The sequence below is a fragment of the Morone saxatilis genome, unplaced genomic scaffold, assembly GCF_004916995.1.
Source record: "Morone saxatilis isolate NCDOM2014 unplaced genomic scaffold, NCSU_SB_2.0 Contig8, whole genome shotgun sequence".
NCBI lineage: Eukaryota > Metazoa > Chordata > Actinopteri > Moronidae > Morone > Morone saxatilis.
In genome coordinates this window covers 9,474,963-9,495,895 of record NW_023340257.1, presented here as the reverse complement: position 1 = coordinate 9,495,895, position 20,933 = coordinate 9,474,963, and the positions used below count along the sequence as shown (strand labels likewise).

The following is a 20,933-nucleotide window of genomic DNA, read 5'->3' as shown; positions in this document are numbered from 1 at the left end:
ATTTTAAAGCAGGTGCAGTTCATCATGCAGTTATTACCTGCAAAAACAAACTAATAAAGTAACGCTTCAGCTGAATGGCGACGTGAGTGTGCCCTAAAGTATAATTAGTTCTTTATATACCTGATCCAGAACTATTTACTGTGGGGAAAGAAACATAATTGCTGTATCTTGGGGTTAGAATTGGATTAACTAGATCTACATTTCCCTCAATACTTTCCTAAGAAAAATAATATGAATAGTAATGTTTGCCTTTTTAAATAAATAAAAAACCTAATTTAAGACTTCCCCTTCCCCAAGGACACACTGACAGTGTTGCTGCTGAGGCTTCGCAAACACAAGCAGTGTACTTCAAGGTGTTATTCACATTAAAGGAGAATATATTCAGTCTAATAGTCTGTGATATCATTTATGGGCCTTTTATCATGTGTAAAGCTGTAACTAAACTGGAACAACTTTGACACACACAGAAACACAGAAACACACAGTCATAGGCAAACACTCACACACAAACCCCTAGTGCAAACACAAACACTTTTATTTGAATGGAGATATGTAAAGACATACATTTACAGATGCATGCACATTAGCAGACAGAATTTAGACAAATGCTTCTTTTTTACAAGAACACACTCACTTTCAACACAACATACAGTAGCACTGACACACACACACACACACACACACACATTCACACACCAAAATGCAGAGGCTGAATTCAATTCACATGGGATGTGGGCAAACGTCGCAGCCAGCAGATTTTCTGGCCATTGGAGGATAGTTTTCCAATAATCCTATCCAATTAATTGTAATGTATGTCCTTTCAGGGAAAGTTAAGGCTCTATAAATCAGTGTTGACTACTGAGAGACAGAGAGAGAGACAGAGACAGAGACAGAAACAGAGAGAGAGAGAGAGAGTCTATTTTTTGTGAAGGGAAAAACAGCTGCAGCCTTTCAAAGAGCGGAGGGTGGCAGAGTGGCAGAGTTCAGGCTCTTGCAGTCTTTTTACACATAAAAGGACAATGTTTCTTTTTTTCTTTGCTGCGACCATGATATCATTTTTAGGGAAACACGCGTATTGAGCACACAGTGAGCCACATAATGTATTCTTTGTCTGTTTTTTTGGGGGGGTTTGTTGTGTTTATCTAGTGAAAAGCTTCAAAGAACTGACGCTCAAAGAACAGTTGTAGGACACAATTTGTCATGTTTTCAATGTATTATGTATGTATTATTATTAATTCATAATACAGTATGTTACAATAGAACAAGTTGACTGTTTGACATTTAGGCTGCACCACCAATCAAAGCAGCTAGATCCAGCCCTGCTGTGTGACAACTAAATCCCTTCAGGGATCAAAAAATGTCTTTAGCTCTTTGATTCAATTGTAAGATAAATAAAGGGTAATGAAAGCAAATCTTAAATGAATTGAAACAAGATGATCTTTGCTAAACTATAATGGGATTTAGAATAAATATGTACGTCTAGCAATCCCCAAAAAAACACTTTGCAACGCATGCATGTGGAACCGCTAATCCTACACATTCATAGGTCAATCGTATGCAACCAGTGCAGTATGTGCGTGCTTTCTGTAAGTGTAATCGTAAGCCGTAACAAAATCAGGCAACATAAAGCAGCAGGAAAGGAACCAGTTGTTTGAGGTGGCCTACCTTTCTCAACAACTATCGAATAACTCTTCTAAATCCACACCCTAAACAGCACTTGGAGAAGCTACATCTATTTCTCTATCAGTCCAGCATGAGAGCTGTGAATTAGTTCATACAGACTATAACCACACTCACTACACCCTGCTTGATCACTCCGTCCTGCATTATTCACAACGCAGCATCACTGCTCGCTCGGCCATGCACCACACTGCAGCAGCCCTGACTCTCTATATGTTCATCCTGTCACCTTAAAAGAATCTCTCATTCTGTCTCTGTTCCACTTTCTCTGTTTCAGGTTGTGCATAACAGACAAATTCCATTTTACTCTTTAGTTCCCTCTCATTTGCATAAAATGTGTTGAAAGAGGGTTACAAGAGTACAGAACACCTCCTTCATCATCATCATCATTACCATCATTATCATTATCACAGAACCTAATCTAGAAAATCTCTGGTTTCATTATCAGAGCAGTAGGGGTGTGGGATTTATGTTTGAAATTTTACACCTCTGAAGTGAAGACTTACTTTTGCAAAGTAAGCTCACTTTATGATTTAATTAGTTATTTTTGTATTCTTTTTAGTGAACACTTTCATAAAACAGTCTTTAATGATCAGTCTTAAAAATCATTTTAAGAACTAATATTTTTAACCTCATATATTCACTGGCCTTGTTAAGATGGGATCGATTTTCTATAATAGGCCACTGTCATCAATTTAACTGTCAAAACAATTACAAAATGGAGTAATATTCAAATTATGTTAACATTATCATAACGCTGGAGTATCAAAAAACATCAGCTTTGTGTTGTTTACACAGTGGTTTTCATTTGTATTGCTTACCATCTCATGGCTGAAGTTCATTATCCTGACCTCAGCTCCCATTGCACCAGACTACACCTGCTACTTCCCAGAGGCAGTAAGGGTAAGGGTTAATAAGGCAGCTAGTGAATATGTTTTGGTTAGATATATGGGCATTAATGTACTCAATCTAGCCTTTATGTGTTCATACAGTAAGTATAGGTGTGTTTGCCAGATGTTTATGTAATATGTTTGTTAGATTCTCAAGAAGTGACTGTGATAAATTAGGTTTCGGTTCAGAAGTGCTTGCTAAGTGATAAACTAATGAATACTGTGCTGGCTGGCTGAGCACTAATGTACCCAAAATCATTTTTTTTCACAAGCAATATCGCATCATTAAAAATTTAATCACTATTGGGTCTCTGTTGACCTCTTTGCTTCTCCTTCTCATTCATCTAAAAGATTTTAGCAATTTCAAAATGATATATACTGTTTAGCAGCAGCATTACCACAGTGCATGAGGCTCATACACACACCAACACACATTACATATGTATAATATACACCTTACAGCACACACCTACACATCCACCCCTGCTGAGAGTAATGGGCAACAGGAGAAAAAAAGGGAATGAAAATAAGGAAATGGGGATAATTACAGAGGCACTGCAGGAGCGGGAGAAAGGAAATGGGTCACTCACAAACGCTGCAATTAGCAAAGTGCACCAGTTTGTTACCACAGTCCAAAGGTTTTTATTGCATAGAGAAATGTTGGATTCCCCCCAAAGTTTTTCCAGTGCCAAAATGATAAGAAATGAGAATAAAAACAGCAATCTGAATCCTCACCGAATGTGTTTAATCAGCAATTTATCAAACAACTGTTGAACAAAAACAAAACTTAAATACGTCTTTGACTTCCAGCAGAAGACGCTGTAGTAATGTTGCATATTTATTTTCTATTGCAGCAAACCCAACACACAGCCATTCAGTAACTATTATGCTGCAACCTAAACTTATCTACACACTTTATGGTTATAAATTACATAATCACAACAGACCCATCGCACACAGGGTCACTTTCCTTTAAGAAGATTTAAGGAGATTTTCAGACACCACTGAAAACTTTTTTGTTGGAAAATGTAATTGCTACAGGGTGGATGATGGGTATACAAAGCACGACACAGGACACGCGGGTTCACATCCTGTGGTTAGGTTGAGGTGATGAAAGCATTTTGGTTAAGGTTGAATTTTAATTAAGTAAACAAAAGTCTCATGCTTTTATTAATTGTCTCATGCTTGTGTCGTGCTTTTATTAATTGTCTCATGCTTTTATTAATTACACCAAAACCACAATCTTTTCTTTACCATAACCAAGTCCGACGACTGCCCAAATTTAACCATAAATCACATTTGCATCGTGTTGGGGTTAAGAGTTTGCAAACATAACCTGAATCTAGAAGAATGCACAAGCAGCCATTAAGTGGAGCCAAGAAAGGTGAAACATGAGACCTTTGCTTCTCAATCACATTAATGAGTTTACCGAGTTATTACATCCACTGTCTGTCTTTTCACGTCTATTACCATTGCAAAGATTCAGTTTCCACATTAACATGGTTCAATTTTCTCCACTAATGACAGATGTTAGTATTCTGCATGAGAATCAATACGAAGAAGATCCCCACTTTCCTTAGATTAGGAGATATAATGGATTTATGGAGTTACACCCTCCACCTTTCATGGACAGGTACTAAGAAGTACTTGATGCTGGGTGTGTTACAGCAGGTTTAATGTTACGGCCTCCTTAGCACTGCATCAGGATGAGTACAGTGAACCTGAGAGGCCAATGCTCTCCTCAGGAAGATTTTATTGTGTCAGCTTTGATGTTGACATAGATTAAAAACCAGATGTGTAAAAAGAGGAGAGGGAGAACAAATCCATCTGAGTTGTATTAAAGAATTAGCTGAGGGAGTTTCTCTTGCAGTGTGTGATTGAATATCTGTCCATTTACCTCTCTCCAGTCCTCACTCACTTCATCTCATGCTGTTTCACTCATCACACCCTGTCTTTGTTCACTCACTGTCTTTAACACCACACACACACACACACACACACACACACTCTCTCTCTCCATTCAATCTCACTTTAATTCAGCTGTGCTTTCCTCTAGACACACTCTTATCGATCTCTATGTTCACTGTTGAAGAGTGTGTCTTTATAGGATGTGCTCTTGTGTGTGTTTTCAAAGCCACGTATGAGTTTCTGATGTGTGTGTATGATGTGTGTGTATTTCCCTCAAAAGACCAAGAGTGAAAATTGCTATACATACATCACAGATCTTATTCTCACCAGCACAGAATCAGAACTTACTGGATGTACGTCTACAAAACATTAAACAGTAAACTGTTCACATACAGCATCATTTTAATACCACATTGTGAAATCAGTTTGCACAAAACAAAACCAAGGTCCACTCTTAAATGGAGTCACAAAACCTCCACGAAAACAAACCTCACACACACATTAGACAAACCCACACGACAGAGCCTCGCGCTTGCAGCTTTTGCAGTCATTCACATCTCCATGGAGACAGCAGTCAATTATATGGCCTTCATATGGATACAAACACACACACACACACACACACACACACACACACACCCTCTTCCCCTACACCACTGCTACACACGCAGATATAATGGAGTGAGGGAACCGTTATTGCTTCATGTGTTTATTGTAAATTACTCATCAGCATGCGTAAATTAGATGTTTGTTATTTGCATTTTTATGCCAGTTTAGTTTTGTTGCTTCCCATTGCAAAAGGGTAGACTACTATGCTCTTTGTCCAGTACAAATTACAGGCTCAAGCTCCTTCCCTGGAAAGACGATCCAACCAGCCAGTAGGACAGTATAAGCTTACTTTGTCAGCTTCCTCCCGCACAAACACTGACGACTGTGTTGATTAACTTGCAGAGGAGTAGCTATCTCTGCTGGGAACTGAACATCAGATGTTTATTAATGTTTATAAACTAAATGCAAAAATTCTAGGCTACAAATCATATACTTAATTCAATGCTTGCATTAATTAAGGATGTATCATGAATTCCTGTTCCTGTGTGTGAACCAGTGTGAGCTAAAAGTCATTGTGACTTGATAATTTGCGAGCAACAGGAATTTATGGCACATCCTGCAATAATTCATGCTTTAAATCACCATTACTTCAGTATATGATTTGTACACTTTCAGTGTTACAGAACTCTCCAATTTTTCCAGCCATTAAAACCTCTTCTGGCATTCTCCACCTGTCCTGAAGTTGCCCTGTGTTTCTGCCATCTGCAGTCATCCGATCCCCTCGCTCATCAGTACCTGTTCACTATGCTCTCATTAACTCTATTGTATATATTGTTAACCAGCCCCCTTTCAGTCACTCTTTTGCCAGATCATTTAATTTACTACTCAGTCTTCACGTTCCAGCCCTTCGCTCCCGTTTCTTGCCTGCCCGGTCCGGCTGCTTTGTTTGTCCTCGCTGACTGATTACCTGTTGCCAAACTCTGCCTTGAACTCCTTACAGAGTAAATGATTGATTGCCTCTGAGTCCTGCTTTGAGTCAAAATGTCTGCGTGCAGAACTGCTACAGTATTACAGATAGTGCTGCAGAACAGGGATTGATTTATATCATCAGAGCTTCACAGTAGGCTGCAACTAACAAATATGTTCACTCTGGAGAAATGTGCAGATTATTTAATCACTGAATCGTTTGGGCTGTAAAATGTCAGAAAATAATAAATAATGCCTACCAAGTTCCTAAAGCCCAAGGTGAAGTCATTAAACACTCCAAAACCTAATGATGTTCAAACCTCAATAATGTAGAAGCAAAAACTACAGAAAGTTTGGGATTTTTGCTTGAAAAATAACTACAACGAGTAGCGATTACCGAAAAATAGCTATAAAAAAAAATATTAACTGACTCATCAATCAATTGACAAATCGTTTCAGCTCCACAGGGACACCTTTCATGGCAATGTGTGTTAGTGTGTTTGTACATTGTGGGTTTCAGTGAGCCGAATATAAAAGCCTCACCTGCTCACTCAATTCATCAGCTACATGTGTAAAATGTAAATGAAATGTGTAGGTGTTAACATGTCTGCGTTTCATCGCCGCGTATGTGCGCATATAATATGGGTATGTAAAAGTCAGCCCGCCATGACATCAGCCTCAGGGCACGGTTAGGTTATTTTGATTACAGCATGGATCAAACACACTGAGCTCAGCATACACGACACAGTAACACCTACTCCTCGCAGCGTTTAGTATGCCTCTGCTATCTGTGGCAGGGAGAAAAAGTGAGAGAAAGGAGGACAGAAATACAGAAAGAGAGAGAGAGAGTGAAGGGGTATAATGTAAGGGAGGAAGACAGATGAATTGAAAAAGAACATCAAAGGAAGAAAGTGTGTGTGTGTGTGTGTGTGAGTCTGTCATGGTGTCATGGGATGCACACACTATACGTACAGTACTTATAACTGCACACACACACACACACATTCACAGGCTGATGCATAAATAGTTAGTAAAAAATAAATAGAACCAATTAATAACACTTCTGACAACTTCTCTCCTCTTACTACCTCTCTGTAAATTTATTCGGACAGTAATTCAATGTAATTCCACCATCATCTCGTCAGCAAAAAGTCCACCCTGTTAAATAATGACGTGGGGGAGAGGGGGAGAAGGGAAACAGATCAGTAGTTTGCAATAACACTGTCTTCATCAAGCTGGATGCTGTTATTTTGGTTGCAATGTGCCAGAGATCAAAGCAGAGTCATGTCTTGTTAAATTACTACGCAGCGGAGTCCTCTGAGGTTGTTGGGATCTTTGATTTCTCACAGTCCGCACCTGCAGTGTTTCAACAGGGCAATCAGGACAAAGAGCTTTCAGTAATGTTTTCCCAGGATTTGTGAATTTACAAGAGAAAGAGAGGTACAAATACAAAGGCCTACAAACCTTCCTCTGACTGTTGGTTGAAATGAGAAATCAAGGTGAAATTGCTTCCATTAAATCACATACAAAAGATTACAACAAGAGGAAGCTGATTCACGAGCAGCAGCAGTACAAATATCTATCTGTAATACAATTCACACTTCTTGTTCCTTTTGTTTGGTAGAAAGTTGCTTTCGGGGCAATAAAATATGTTTTTTTAGAGGAAGTACCGACTTTATAAATGTGTTCAGAGCACAGTTACATTTTACAGGTATCAGGCTGTACAAGTTTGTTTACATCAGCAATGCTTGTAAATACTGGTATATCATAGCTGATCAAACTTCCTTCTGTACATGCATATTCCACCTAGCACTAATTGTTAGAATAAACTGGATGAACTGAAATTCTTCACTTAAAATATTCTTACAATAGTTAAATGCTTTACTGTATCTCCCAATTTCTAACCTCCAATACAGGATTATGAATTAGATTAGATTCATATGCAGGTAGAGTATCCATCATTTGATTTACAACTACTCCAAATAGGAATTAAAAAAGAGAGTTGCTGGGTACCTTTAATGTAGAACCTCCTGCCTTCTGGCCAGCAGGAAGAGTCACAGTGGATCTTTGTAAAACTGTTAGGAGAGCTTGTTTGACAGAGACAGGGACCCTGAGTATATCAGCATTCAGACGATATACGATATTATTGCGATAAAAAATACCATGAATAATTGGGGTAACTGTGAAAATTCTCACATGGCTTGACTTGAAGAAGCTGTCTAGCTCACCAGCATACAGTCTCATGTTGATTTCCTTATTTATTTTGAAGAAGGGGACAAGGAGGAGCTTGTGTCTTCTAGTCATTCCAAAATCTTAAGCTTGTCGCCCTGGCTGAATTTGTGTATATAACAAAAACAGGTTAAACTGGATGTGTGGAAATAGTATAGATTCAAAAATTACAGGGAGATGACTTGTCTATTTGTGATGCAATAAATATATGTGCATAGTATATTTTCATGATTAATGAAATAAGATCACGTAATGTCTTATTTAATAATAATCGTAACATTTCTAGTGGCTATACAGACAGCAGCAGTCCGTCTGATGGGCCTGTAGTTTCAACACAGGCATGCCTGTTAGGATGTGGAGATGCTCTGTTTTTTTGGACACAGTTGTCAACTTGGGAGAGGAAGGGGAGCAAAGTTTACTTTCTGCTGAGAATCCCAATCGCAGTCCTGCCTGCAAGTAATGACACAGACTATGGCACTCCAGCTCAGTCTGCATAAAAATATCTGCTCTGAGAGTCATGGAATTATCTGCTTCCTTGGCACCTATACCCGTATACTGCAGTCCCATCATGCTCCACTTGCATCCAGAGCAGGGCAGATTTAGCATGCAGACCCTTTGATTATCCAGACATGTTAATTAAAAGGGAAACACATTTAATTCTTTATATTTCATTTATATTTCATCTTCATATATGCGCTGAGCTTTTCCCTTTAAGTTCTTATTCATCCCACTGCAGCCCAGTTGGTGACAGCTGCACTGCTGCTACAGTTAAGGGAACATCCTGCTGCTGTTGGACTGCTAGCAAGTAACAAAATCACTAGCAAAATGTTGGGTTGTACTACACCCAAAATAGACTACTTTAACAATGAACTTGTTTGTGCTAATTGCTAGGAAGCCTGTGTGTTTACAGTGACACTGTTTCTATGATGAAGGATTAATTACCAACTTAAGAAGGCTTTGGGGAGGAACTAATGTTCCTTAGGAGGACACATTGTTTTGAGGATAAAGGGCTGCACTTTCAAAGGATCAGCATGCAGTAAGCACCTAATAATACAGTTAGGGTAAGTGAAAAAGCAAAATCACTGACAAACTTTCTTAATTCATGTTATCTATGTCTGTTTCTCGCTCTTCTATCCTCTTGGGCAGCTAAAGACGGAGACAACACCAGCAACACAATCCTTGATATCCGTCTGCTCTGATGTTTGCTTCTCAGTTTTTGGCTCTCAGTCATATTTAAATCACTCTTCTGCCACACTATGGAACAAACCTGACAAGATATCCTGACACTTCTTTTAATTAAAAACCAAAAGTGAGCGAAGAAAGGACTTGCAGCATTTGAACGGGGATGACCCCATTATCCTTGACTCTAACATCAGAGAAAGCTCTACTGTGGTACTGGGATCAAATCAGCTGAGCAGTAACAAGAATCAGAATAACTATAAAATGACAGCTTATCCTTGCTCCCCATAACTAGCAAACAAGCAGACTGTGCCTTCGGAGTCAGTGAAATATTTTATTCAGCTATGGACACAGAGGTATTAGTCTTATCAATTGCTGTCACACATGAGATAAAAGGTTTGAACTCATTTAGTTGGAGCTAGTTTCAGCTGCAGGCCTGTCACTAGAATTAATAATAATACTATCAATGTCTTTCAGGACACCCAAGGGCACAGCAACAGTTCACAGACAAACTGACAGACAACCAGTCACAATCACTGTTTGTTATTCTGCACACAGTTCAATATAACAGGCCCCTGTAGGGATTACCAGTGTAATCATTTCTACATTTGACTCTCTTTGCTGTATTTCTCTCCCGTTCTGCCTCCTGTTCCATTTATCGTCCCTGCATCATACTGAGTGAGCCAAATATCTTCTTGTGTCTCTCTAACAGCACTGAGCAGAGTTTAAACCCATGTCAAACTTCTCAAAGCCACCACAGTACGATTTTTATAGTATTTATAAGTGTTTGAATGGTTGTATGCCTACCATCCAGACAATAAATGGTGAAGGCTTTGACATAATTGTATAAAAGGTATTAAGTGTGTTTGGCTAAATAGAAGTTATCACTATATTTATGGTACATACGCATGATTTCAGTGAATATACATTTTTGAACTGATTAATGAAGGATTATCATTGATGTATTGGCTAAACAGGTACACATGTACTTGATTACTATGTAAAGATAGATTGTTGTACAGTATAGCTAGAGGAAATGGTGTGCTTTTGTTTTCTCCTGGCATTTTTAGATGTGAAGCCTCTCTATGAGCTGTAGGTAAAACTCACTCACTCACTCACAGGACCACGCAATCCAATACATTGGTCTGTTGATTACAACATCAAGTCTTGAGTTATGATTAAAAATGAGTTTTTCAAGGTCATTTTGAGGTCACATTAACCTTTGAGTCAAAAATGTAACCAATTAAATGGCAACCAATATGTGAAATATGGTTATCAGTTCTTAAGTTATGGCCAAACACGTGTTTTCTGAGGTCACAGTGACCTTGATCTCTGACCACTAACATAGAAACAGTTCATCCTTGAATCCAAATGAAGGTTGTGCCAAATTTAAAGAAATTCCCACGAGAGAATTCCCTGAGATTTTGGGTTCACAAGACTGACACTGACGGACAACCCTGAAACAAAATGCTTCTGGCCACGGTATTACCAGCGTGAGGGCATTGTGTTTAAATATATAGCGCCTTATTTCCACTGAAAGTAGCACCAACTTGTATGAAATCTTAACAATTTAAATATGATCACTAGTCACCCAGCCTTTTCCCAAACCCATTATTCCTGTCACTCTTTAGTTCAGTTGCCTTTTAAGTTAACCCCCAATGGCTTAAAGGCTTTCTTAAATATGTTTTGTTTTGGTGTGTGTGTGTGTGTGTGCTGCTGTGTGTGTGTGTGTGTGGTGTGTGTGTGTGTGTGTGCTTTTTAAAGTGTTCCAAATTGAATGATGGCACTACAGAACCAAGGACATGATTACCATAGCAACAAGCAGAGATGATGCGTTGGTTAGGGCCGTTGAGTATTTGTTGTGTGGTGGTTTGGAGCTCGACCAGCAGGCACAAAGAATTCCTTCCTTTATTTATTATCATCTGTCTCATTTCTAGTCTTTTCTCCTCATATATTATTTGTTGTCGTGCTGAGGAAAAGCTATGTGGAAATGAACAGCTGCCATGGTTCTATAACACAAACACACACACACGGTGTAAATATTTTCACACATTACTGCAAAATACATGATAATAAAAGTCTTAATTATAACTAAAGCATTTAGGTCTTTCACATACACACGCAGTGTACCTTCACACCTCCTCCATAGCACGGTACAGCACACACACACTTTTACAGTAGTTGCTAATCTGGCCTTTCACACCACTATGCTGTGCAAGCTCGTCCAGTAGCTGAGCTGACACCAAGTCTCCTCTGCCAAATTAACAGTTTATGAGTTGGCGCATGCAAAAGCTTGCCCATTACTCATAAAGCTTTCATGTTTTTTTTTTTTACTGCAACACATGTTGAAATATCATCAGGAATTAGCTTTTTTCTTGCCTCATCTTGTGATGAATGTGTTTCAGAGTCTCTAGTCTCTGGCCTTGACTGCTATAACCCATTAATCGCCTCCCATCTCTCACATCTGCTGCCTCTCTTTTCTCTATTCTGCCATGAGGGAGAACAGTGTGTGTGATACACAAGCCCATACATCCACACACAGAAACATAATAATAAAAAGTGAGAACTAAGATAAAAAAGGAAGGTATATGAGTGTGATGATATGTGTGTGTGTGTGTGTTAGTTATGTACAGTAAGCATCAATAATGTGCAGATAAGCCTGATGTGTTCTGAGAGCATGTTCTTACCATGGGTTCAGCCCGGGATGAGACAGTAGTCGCATGGACTATATTCCAGTTCTATTCTACCAGGTTGTGAGATTTGTTAACCCCTTCAGTGCTCCGTCTGGATGCCCTCACAGAGATTGATTCCCTCACTGGGTGGTAGCATGCCATGTAAAACACTACAGAGTCTGGCATCCTGTTCCCTTTGTACTCAGTAAAACTGAAAGTCACTTTGAGTGAATGCTTTACTATTTCTTTCCTTATTTTTGTTTTTGTTGCGCGAGGATACACATGCACGCACACATCGCTGCTTTCATACAATTCCACTGACCTACAGGTGGCGTCAATCACCAAGAAGCACAGCAATGCACCGGCAAAGTAAACATGTTCAAAAAATAATCGCCGTTGCAAATGTTTCATGAGGAAGGAAATATATTCATAACACATTTGTTAACCCTCAAGGATATAATATAAACAATGCATTTTGATAACAGTGAATGTTACTTTTGTTAGTTTACAACTCCACTGGGCAACTTTAACTTAATCACAAAGGTAGGGAATGCCAGGAACACAGGCATAAAGTCGAGGTAAGGTTAATGGATAGTGAAGCCTGTTAGAGTCCAGGACACGGATGCAACTAAATACAGCATTTTAATGTTTCACACATTTCTGTTGGGGGGGTTGTACTGACACATACACACATATACACTACTGATTTATTAATAGATTTGATATTAAGTCAAGCACTGTCTCATGCCTCCTAATGCTTCCCTCTATCAATTATATCTACGTCCTGCTCCTCCCCTCCTCCTTTTTCATCTGTACTCTGCTCTCGCTCTCTTGCTCTCGCTCTCTAACTCTCGCTCTCTCTCTCCATCTCTCTCTCTCTCTCTCTCACTCTCTAAAGAAAACAGGCACAGAAGAAATCCAACAAGAGGCCAACACAAAAACCCCTGCCACTCTTGCTCATTTAAAATGCTACCAAAGTAGGAACTCAGAGCTCGTTATCGCAACACACAGTGGTGCAGTGAAGTGGAGGGCAGGGAGCGAGTTGCACCCTGGTGGCTCAATCTATACAAGTGCATACAGCATTCAGTAATCACACCACCATAGGGTTTATATCCTTTCACGAGAGCCATCTAAATCTACTCCCTCTCTCCTGCGTGTCTCCTTTCACCTGTCTGGCGGATTGACTGATGCAAATGTTGTTTACTGAGCCTGAAAGTAAAGGAAATCGTTATCAATTGAATGAGCTCTCACAACAGCGCATCGGAGTGACGGTGGGAGATGCAATTTTCGTAACAGATGCCGAAAAATAACCCGGTCAACCTTTTGGTTTTCAGAATGTAATGCAAAGTGTGGGCACATACATCCACCATAATCCAGTATCTTATCAATGTATTCAGACGTACAGCAATGCATCCAACACCCCCACCACTGCACTCTATGCATGAACCAAGCCTGCTTCTTCTCTACTGCGCTGCTGTGGTCGGAGCTTATTAAAATTTAAATTATTTCTACTCAGTCAAGATCGCACAGGGCACTGTAACAACATATAACATTACAGTCCGTAAGAAAAGTATTATAAATATGTTGATGCAGAACAGGGCATCAGAATTGAAGTTGAGAGCACCTTAAGGACAATCATTGCAGACCCTCTGCCTGTATTTACCTGCCTGAAGGCTGTTCCTATTAATGCAGACAATGTAAAATCCTTGAAACTGTTACAGAAGTTATTGATGTTATTATTTCTTTTATTTCATCAGATATATTCAGCAGTCCTCGAAGTCATTAATCGTTATTTGTCAGCCAGGAGAGTTCAGCACATCTGCTCTCTAACATGTGAAACACACATCTGTGCTATAGCAATAAATAGTTAAACAGCCTGACCCTTCATGTAACCTGTGTGTGTGTGTGTGTTATGTGACTGTAAGCTGCTGTAAGAAGCACATGAAATGAAACACACACGCAGGTACAAACTGAGAAGCAAACACATCCTCGCTTGTCATGCTTGCACCTACACTGCAGTACCAGAGCAGATGGTGTGTACAACCCTGAGTTCACTTCCTGAAACAAAAAGAAAGAGAGAGAAGGAAGAGGAGAGGAAAGATGAGAGAGAGAGACGAGAGAGAGAGAGAGAGAGGACGAGAGAGAGATGGAGAAGAGAGAGAGAGAGATGGAGGAGGGGGTAGAGACTGTCTATCTCATTGAATACTGTCCGTCCCAAAGCATTACCGTCAGCAGAAGACAATGCAGCACTGAATGATTAGCACACACACATACAGGTATCGCCTCTCGTTGCCTCTGTCTCTTTGTATGTCTCTTTTCCTTTCTGCCTTACATATTTCCTCCCAAGTTCCCTATAGAAGCATGTGTGTAGATTAAGTCTAGCCATCCTCAATCCCTCATTGTCAAGAAGTAATTTCACCATCCTCTGGCTACTGATGCTTATTGAAATGACAACTCTGACAGGAGACTTGAACGTGTATGATGCCTGGCCTCTCTATAGAAGAAGAATAATGTAATGGGGGGATTCGTTTGTGTGTGGTGGCAGAGAAAAACATCTGTATGTGTGTGTGTGTGTGTGTGTGTGTGTGTGTGTAAGCTTTCATTTTAACAGCTATAATACTGCTCCCATTCCCTGATGCATTTTCAAAATAGGGGAATCAATCAATCAATACATTTAATTTATTTCCAGACAGTTTACAGAAAACAACAATTACAACTCACAACTGCCACAATCTACAGAATATTACATATAACAAACAGCATTGCTATCAATAACCCATTCTCAAAATAGAGCATGTAGCTTGTGGTTGGATTAACTTGTACATTAAATACGCTGTCCTATGTGTCTGTTTGTCTGTACATATATTTACTCTACATACATTATCTAAATTGTACTGTGCTGAATACTTTTGTAAATGCTCCATATCGTTGCTTGACACGTGGGTACATTTGTGCTGACGAACACTACAAAATCCTGGCACACACAATAACACCCTCGTAGCAGAATTATAAGTGATAGTCTCTGCATACTGCTCTGTTTATTATTATTATGATTGATGGCATCGTTGATATATAGCTCTACTATCCATCAAATCAATATATTTTAACTAATTGCTCACCTAAAGAACATCTCCACTTTTTGTTTTTCTGGGGTGTACGAGGGCTAACATTTCCACTCATGATTTGTTGCTGTGCAGCTGAAGTGTCTCATGCCTGACGCAGCTCATAGTAGCGAATGTTCCCGCAGGCCAAAGTTCCCAAACGTACATTTCAGCAACACCATTACTCTCAGCTGAGATATGACATGAGCCAAATCTTTTTCAGGCTTCTGGCATGTTAGCTTCTTCAGATACACACACACACACACAATGTGTTGGCAAGATCAGAGGAAACCTTAGTGGGAAAAACACATTGCAGTCTTCACTCTTTGTATTTGTTTACTTTCCCAGGATATTCTAATTGTCTTCCTCTCCTTGGGTATTATACATAACAACTTTCACACAATAGTCTGTAACTGAGATGTGTTTGAAGAGGCTGTGGTCACTGGTATCATAGTAATGTCAGAACTACCATATTGAGACAGGAAGAATTTAGCACATATTGCTAGCGTTAACACAAAGAACACGGCCCTATGAAAGGAGTCAGAAAGGACACACTGACTGACACACCGAGCTGACTGGTAATTTAGCCACCGATAGATGAATCTGTACAAATTTGACCGGCTTCCATAGCATATAGAGCTGAACGATCCCCTTGTATCGTGATTGTATCGCCAGGTTCTTGCCAATACACTGCCCAAGAAAATAAGATGATGAGATTTTAATCTCAATTACACTTTTACCTGGTTATACACACATATATCATGTCTGTTTTCAAAGCAGACTAGTCAATACATCGAAGCCGACAGCCTCTGGCTCTACAGAAGTGAATCCATTTGAAGCTCTATAAATTTCACTTTTAGTCCAGGCATGTTTACTCGCTGCCCCCACCATTTTTGGCTGTTGTTTCCAATGCAGAGTGACGTGGCACCGAGCCATGGCCTGTACGCTGCTCACCTGTCTGCCAGCTCTCATTACCGGTCAAGCCGCATCACAGCCCACTTATATTACATATTGTCTAGACTACTTAAGAGTCTGAACAATATGTAATGTAATGGTCTCACAACTGAGTCCACCAGTTTTTTAACTAATTTTCTATTAGATTTGAACTAACCCTAGCCTAAGTGTTGATACTTGATAAAACAACACATTCGTATACCACTCTGGTGCATGTTTGAATGTTAGAACACTTATATTTCCATTTAAAACACATGCAGCACAGCATTAGAGTAAGCCGAGGAACAGCACAAACTGTGCCAACCTAATACTACAACAAACACAATTACCAAAACAGAAGACACAGAGATCAATAACACTAAATTATGTTTCTGAGATATTAACTGACATCTACCGTAGATGTTGTTTTTGACAGAGCCACTCAAATTAAGAATGACTTGTTTTGGGCCCAGGCCTTTTATCCAGGTTAAAAATCCGAAATAAATCATCCCTTCAAATAAGGGAAAAAAACTTCACTGCAGATGAAAAATGTATTTCCCTGCAAGTCAAGCAAAACAATTTTGCATCATTAACCTATTTTGTCATACCCAGAGCACAACAAGCACCCTCCTTTTATCATAGCGGTTTGCAGAACATTCATTTGGCAACACCTACTACACATCCTAAAATGACCCCTAAAATGTACCTACAGAGGCAAAACTACTGCCAGGTTGAACTGAGGTTTTATAAAGTGACTTTATTCAGTGGAATCCATCAAACACAGGAGCGCTGAATGGTTACCTAGCGCTACCTTCAACCTGTCAATATCTTTTCTCTACGCACACACAAACATGTCTTTATACACACTCTGTCACACACACACACACCCCAGTCACAGTTTCACAGTGATCTGCAAAGCTCAGAAAGAAAGTATCGGCACCATATTTTACGTAAGATTCGCAGCCTGGGGCTATGAGAGTCAAACACACAAGTCAGCTGAGCAGCAGCACTGCTGAGGTCAAATCCGACTCAGACACTCTGCCCACACTGCAGAGCTGTCTCACCGAACCACGGAGAGAGAGGCACAGAGAAGAGAGGGCTGGAAAAAGTGTTTAGGTGTGTGGGAGAGCAGCAGAAGCCTAAGAGTCCATTCATGGCATTTGAAAGCATTAGGATTTGAACATTCAAGTATTTCTGAGCAAGTCAGAAAAAGAGGGAGAGAGGTTTGAGATCTGTGTGAGACAGTGTATGTGAGAAAGAAAGTGTAAATGAACTGTGGGGAGAAAGAAGGAAGACATAGTGATAGACAGAGCAGACACAGATCCTGTAGGAGCTGTCAGCAGGTAGCAGACAGCAAACCTGACAGCTTTTATTCATAAATGCTGTCAGGTTTGCTTGTGACATCCAGTGTGAATGAACAGCTTCTGTATTACTGATAAGTCTACAGACTGAGGATCAAGTTTCAAATGTGTAGCGCAAGCTCACTGAAAACATACTGCAGGCTTGGCAGAAGGTGCTTCAGATGGTGCTGGCAAGAATGGCTTTATGAAATGCCACAATATGACGACAACAAGAGGCATATGAGAGGGGATTTAAAGGCAGAACAGGGGAATCCTGTGACTTTCAGTGGGTTATCAGCAAGATTCAAGGCTATTTTCTTGGGTTCAACATAAGTAGACACTAAAATCAAGATACTGATATGAATATTACTCTGATATAGATATGTATCATGATTCAATGTGTTCAAAATCAGACATAAAATAAGCAAATACGTGTTTAATGGAATTAACTTACATTAGATTAAACTCTTCACGTGTGTTAAACACATTTAATTTGGATTTTGTTTTCATATTATTAATATAATTCCACTAAAAGTTGATTAACAATAATGAATTATTGCCAAGCCATCATTATTAGGGTGTTTCTAGGTGGTGCATATTTCTTTGGATGATTTTTACACCATCTACTATGTTTTAAACTTTAAACCCTAAAATGTGTAAAGAAAGAAGAAGAAAAGAATTACAAACGTGTGGACAACTCAATTCCAATGAAAAATTGAACAGCACAATAAAAGAATAATGAGATGGGCTGGATGAGAAAAGAAATATAGACAGAAACATGAGTAGCACAGCAGCACATGTAAAGATAAAAAACAGCTAACAAACAACAGCTTATTTCAAGACCCTACAGTCACTGAACCCTGCACATTATACGCACACACACTCCTAACTCTGACACACACACCTGTATTTCATGCCAGTGTGTTTCCCCGTTGACTCCTTGAGTGAAATGTGCCGTGGAGTGAAGGAGCCGAAGCTGCGAGCGATGATGGCCACGGTGCGGAACTTGGCTCTGGCTTGGTTTACCACGTTGGGGCTGGTGGCGCTCTGCTTGCTGTGGTCCCCATTCCCCCTCTTCAGGTTGTGGTCCGTGCAGGCGATGGACACCTGCATGGTTGAGCTTCAGTCGAGGGAGCAGAGCCCGGGACGGAGAGGAAAAAGTGCAGGTAGGACAGAAGGAGTGGAAACAGAGACTGGCAGTGAAGCCTTGAAGTCTGAAGAGTGTGGGTTGTTTTTGGCGTCTTGTCCTCTTTTATTAAAAGTCTGTGTTCAGGTTCTCCTGTTCCTTTTTGCAATTTCTTTCCTTGGTATTGGATTAAGTCTTCAGTCGCTCACTTCCAAACGACGTGTCCCCATTTGCATCACTTTGATCTGTGAAGCAAAATAAAGCTGCCAAAGCTTTTCCTCTTATGTTTTTACTCTCAAAACAAGTTTTCCATTTCTAAGTCTTTCCTTGTAGAAGAGAGGCAGCGGGACGGGTCAATCATCAAAAAAAAAAGCCTGGAAAGAACAAAAGGCTCCTCAGTTCTTTGAGGGATCCCCAATTTATTGTCCGACCGATCTTCCCCTCTGCTGTGTCCTGCCTCTGATCCCGAGCTTCGGGAATTTTCTAACAGGGTTTCAGCTGCAGAATGACAATCAGAGAGGCTGAGGAGAGTGCAGAGAACAGGGAGGCAGAGAACGAAACAGAGAGACAGAGATGCAACCCAGGCGCTTCGCTCTCCCTGGTCTGACTGTGGGAATAGACTAGAGAGAGAGCGATAGGGTGAGAGGGAGAGAGAGAGGGGGGGGGGGAGAGAGGGGGGTGAAGGAGGAGGGGACAGGGTCAGAGGAGCGATAAGGAGACAGGGGGAGAGAGGAAGGAGGAAACAAGAAAGGGGGAGGCACTCTCAGGTCCTGGCAGGGCGCACCATCACACTTCTGCCATCAGCACTTTTTCCCATCTTGTCACTTCTTCTTCTCCTCTCCTCGCTCCTCTTCAGCGCTCCCTTTCTCCTGCCTGCCGATGTTAATGCGTCTCACTAATGTGCTTGTGCCCCAGTTTCCCCCTCTTTCTCTCTTCTCCCCTTTTATGTCTCCCCCGCTCTCTGATATGTGTTCTCCATCCGATATTTGGATGCTTCAATGTTTTCCCCTTCTTCCTGTTATTTTGTTTTTCTCAGCAGGGCAGCTACTTTGCTGTCAGCGCACCTTCAGGGAACTGAGAGGCATGTGGTGCAACACAAAGCTCTCTCTCTCTCTCTCTCTCTCTCTCACTCCCTCTCTACCTGTCTCACTCATCCTCTCAGTCTCTTTCTCACCTGTCACCCATCTTTTAGGGATTTCTTCCTCCCCAATAACTTCCTTTACCCTTCGTTCCCTCTGCACTCTGTTTTCTCTATGGTTTTACTTCTTCTTTGACTTTTTCTCTCTATTTTCTGGACTAGATGTTCCTCTACACAAGTAAGAAATATCTGTGTCCTTCAGCTGTTGAAGCCCCCTATAACAGTGCCACATCTTTGTGCTTTGCTTTGCTTTAAAACCCACTATATTGAAAGACAACCTTCATACTGTAATTAATGAATTGAAATACTGCTGTTCATGCGCCATCATATTTTGAAAGACTTCAGCATTTTTCTGTACGTGCACACGTCACATACGTACCAAAATGATGCATAAGCTGCAGTATGTAAGTGAGGAACATACAATAATTTAAATTTTTCCCCCACACACTGTATACACAACCCCCATAGGCAGCTCTTCAAATTAAAGCGAATGAGAGGAGGATGGATTGACGAGATGGGGGAGGTGTACAGAGATTGGAATCAGGAGAAAGACAAATACTAAACTAACAGCAGGATGGGGCATTACAGAGGATAAGAGAAGGAATTATTGCACCTGTGTTTGTGTTTGATTATAGCGGTTAAAGAGTCTGCCAGCATACGAACGTGTATTTGGGTATGTGTGCGTGTGTGTGTTCTGGTGTGTTTACAGAGTCAAGGGTTGTTATGTTGTGTGGCTTTCCAGTAAATTCTATAAGGGTGTTAAGCGGAGGGTAAAGTGGAGCGATTTGTTTGTCCCAACAGGTCTATGTGTGTGTGGTGGTGTGTGTGTGTGTGTGTGTGCAGTGGATGAGCACATGTGGTGTAAATGTCAGCACTGCAGTGCTTTTATATGCAAGTGTTTGGACAGAATGGACGGACCATATCTGGAGTTAACAAATACATGTAAAAATCTAAATGTAAGTCTACTGGTTGCTCTAACAACTGATGCATGTATAATGTTATCACATATGAAAAAAGGCTGCACCAACAACAATGTACAGGCAAGAAAAAGTGTTTGGAAATGTAATGGAAATGTCATGCTAACCCTTGTGTTATCAGGCTGGTTCCCATTTGAAAATCTGCATCATAAAATCGATTGTCATAAAATTTGGTTCAAACTCATCATAACTAAGGAATGAATTGTAATAACGTTGATTATCCCTTAGCTTTTTATCTAGCACCA

General features: G+C 40.3%; 1 protein-coding gene across 3 annotated transcripts in view; it reads right to left on the bottom strand.

Annotated features, from left to right (window-relative positions):
* Positions 1-20,933, bottom strand: part of kcnab1a (potassium voltage-gated channel, shaker-related subfamily, beta member 1 a) — a 97,570-nt gene that overhangs the window by 50,787 nt on the left and 25,850 nt on the right. The window contains exon 1 of one of the 3 annotated variants that reach the window (XM_035680436.1): positions 18,352-18,770. The exons of the other annotated variants lie outside the window; for them this stretch is intronic. Coding sequence (XP_035536329.1) covers positions 18,352-18,560 — 209 coding nt within the window. The 5' untranslated portion in view covers positions 18,561-18,770. Of the gene's footprint in view, positions 1-18,351; positions 18,771-20,933 lie in introns of those variants that run through there. 3 annotated transcript variants of the gene reach the window in all.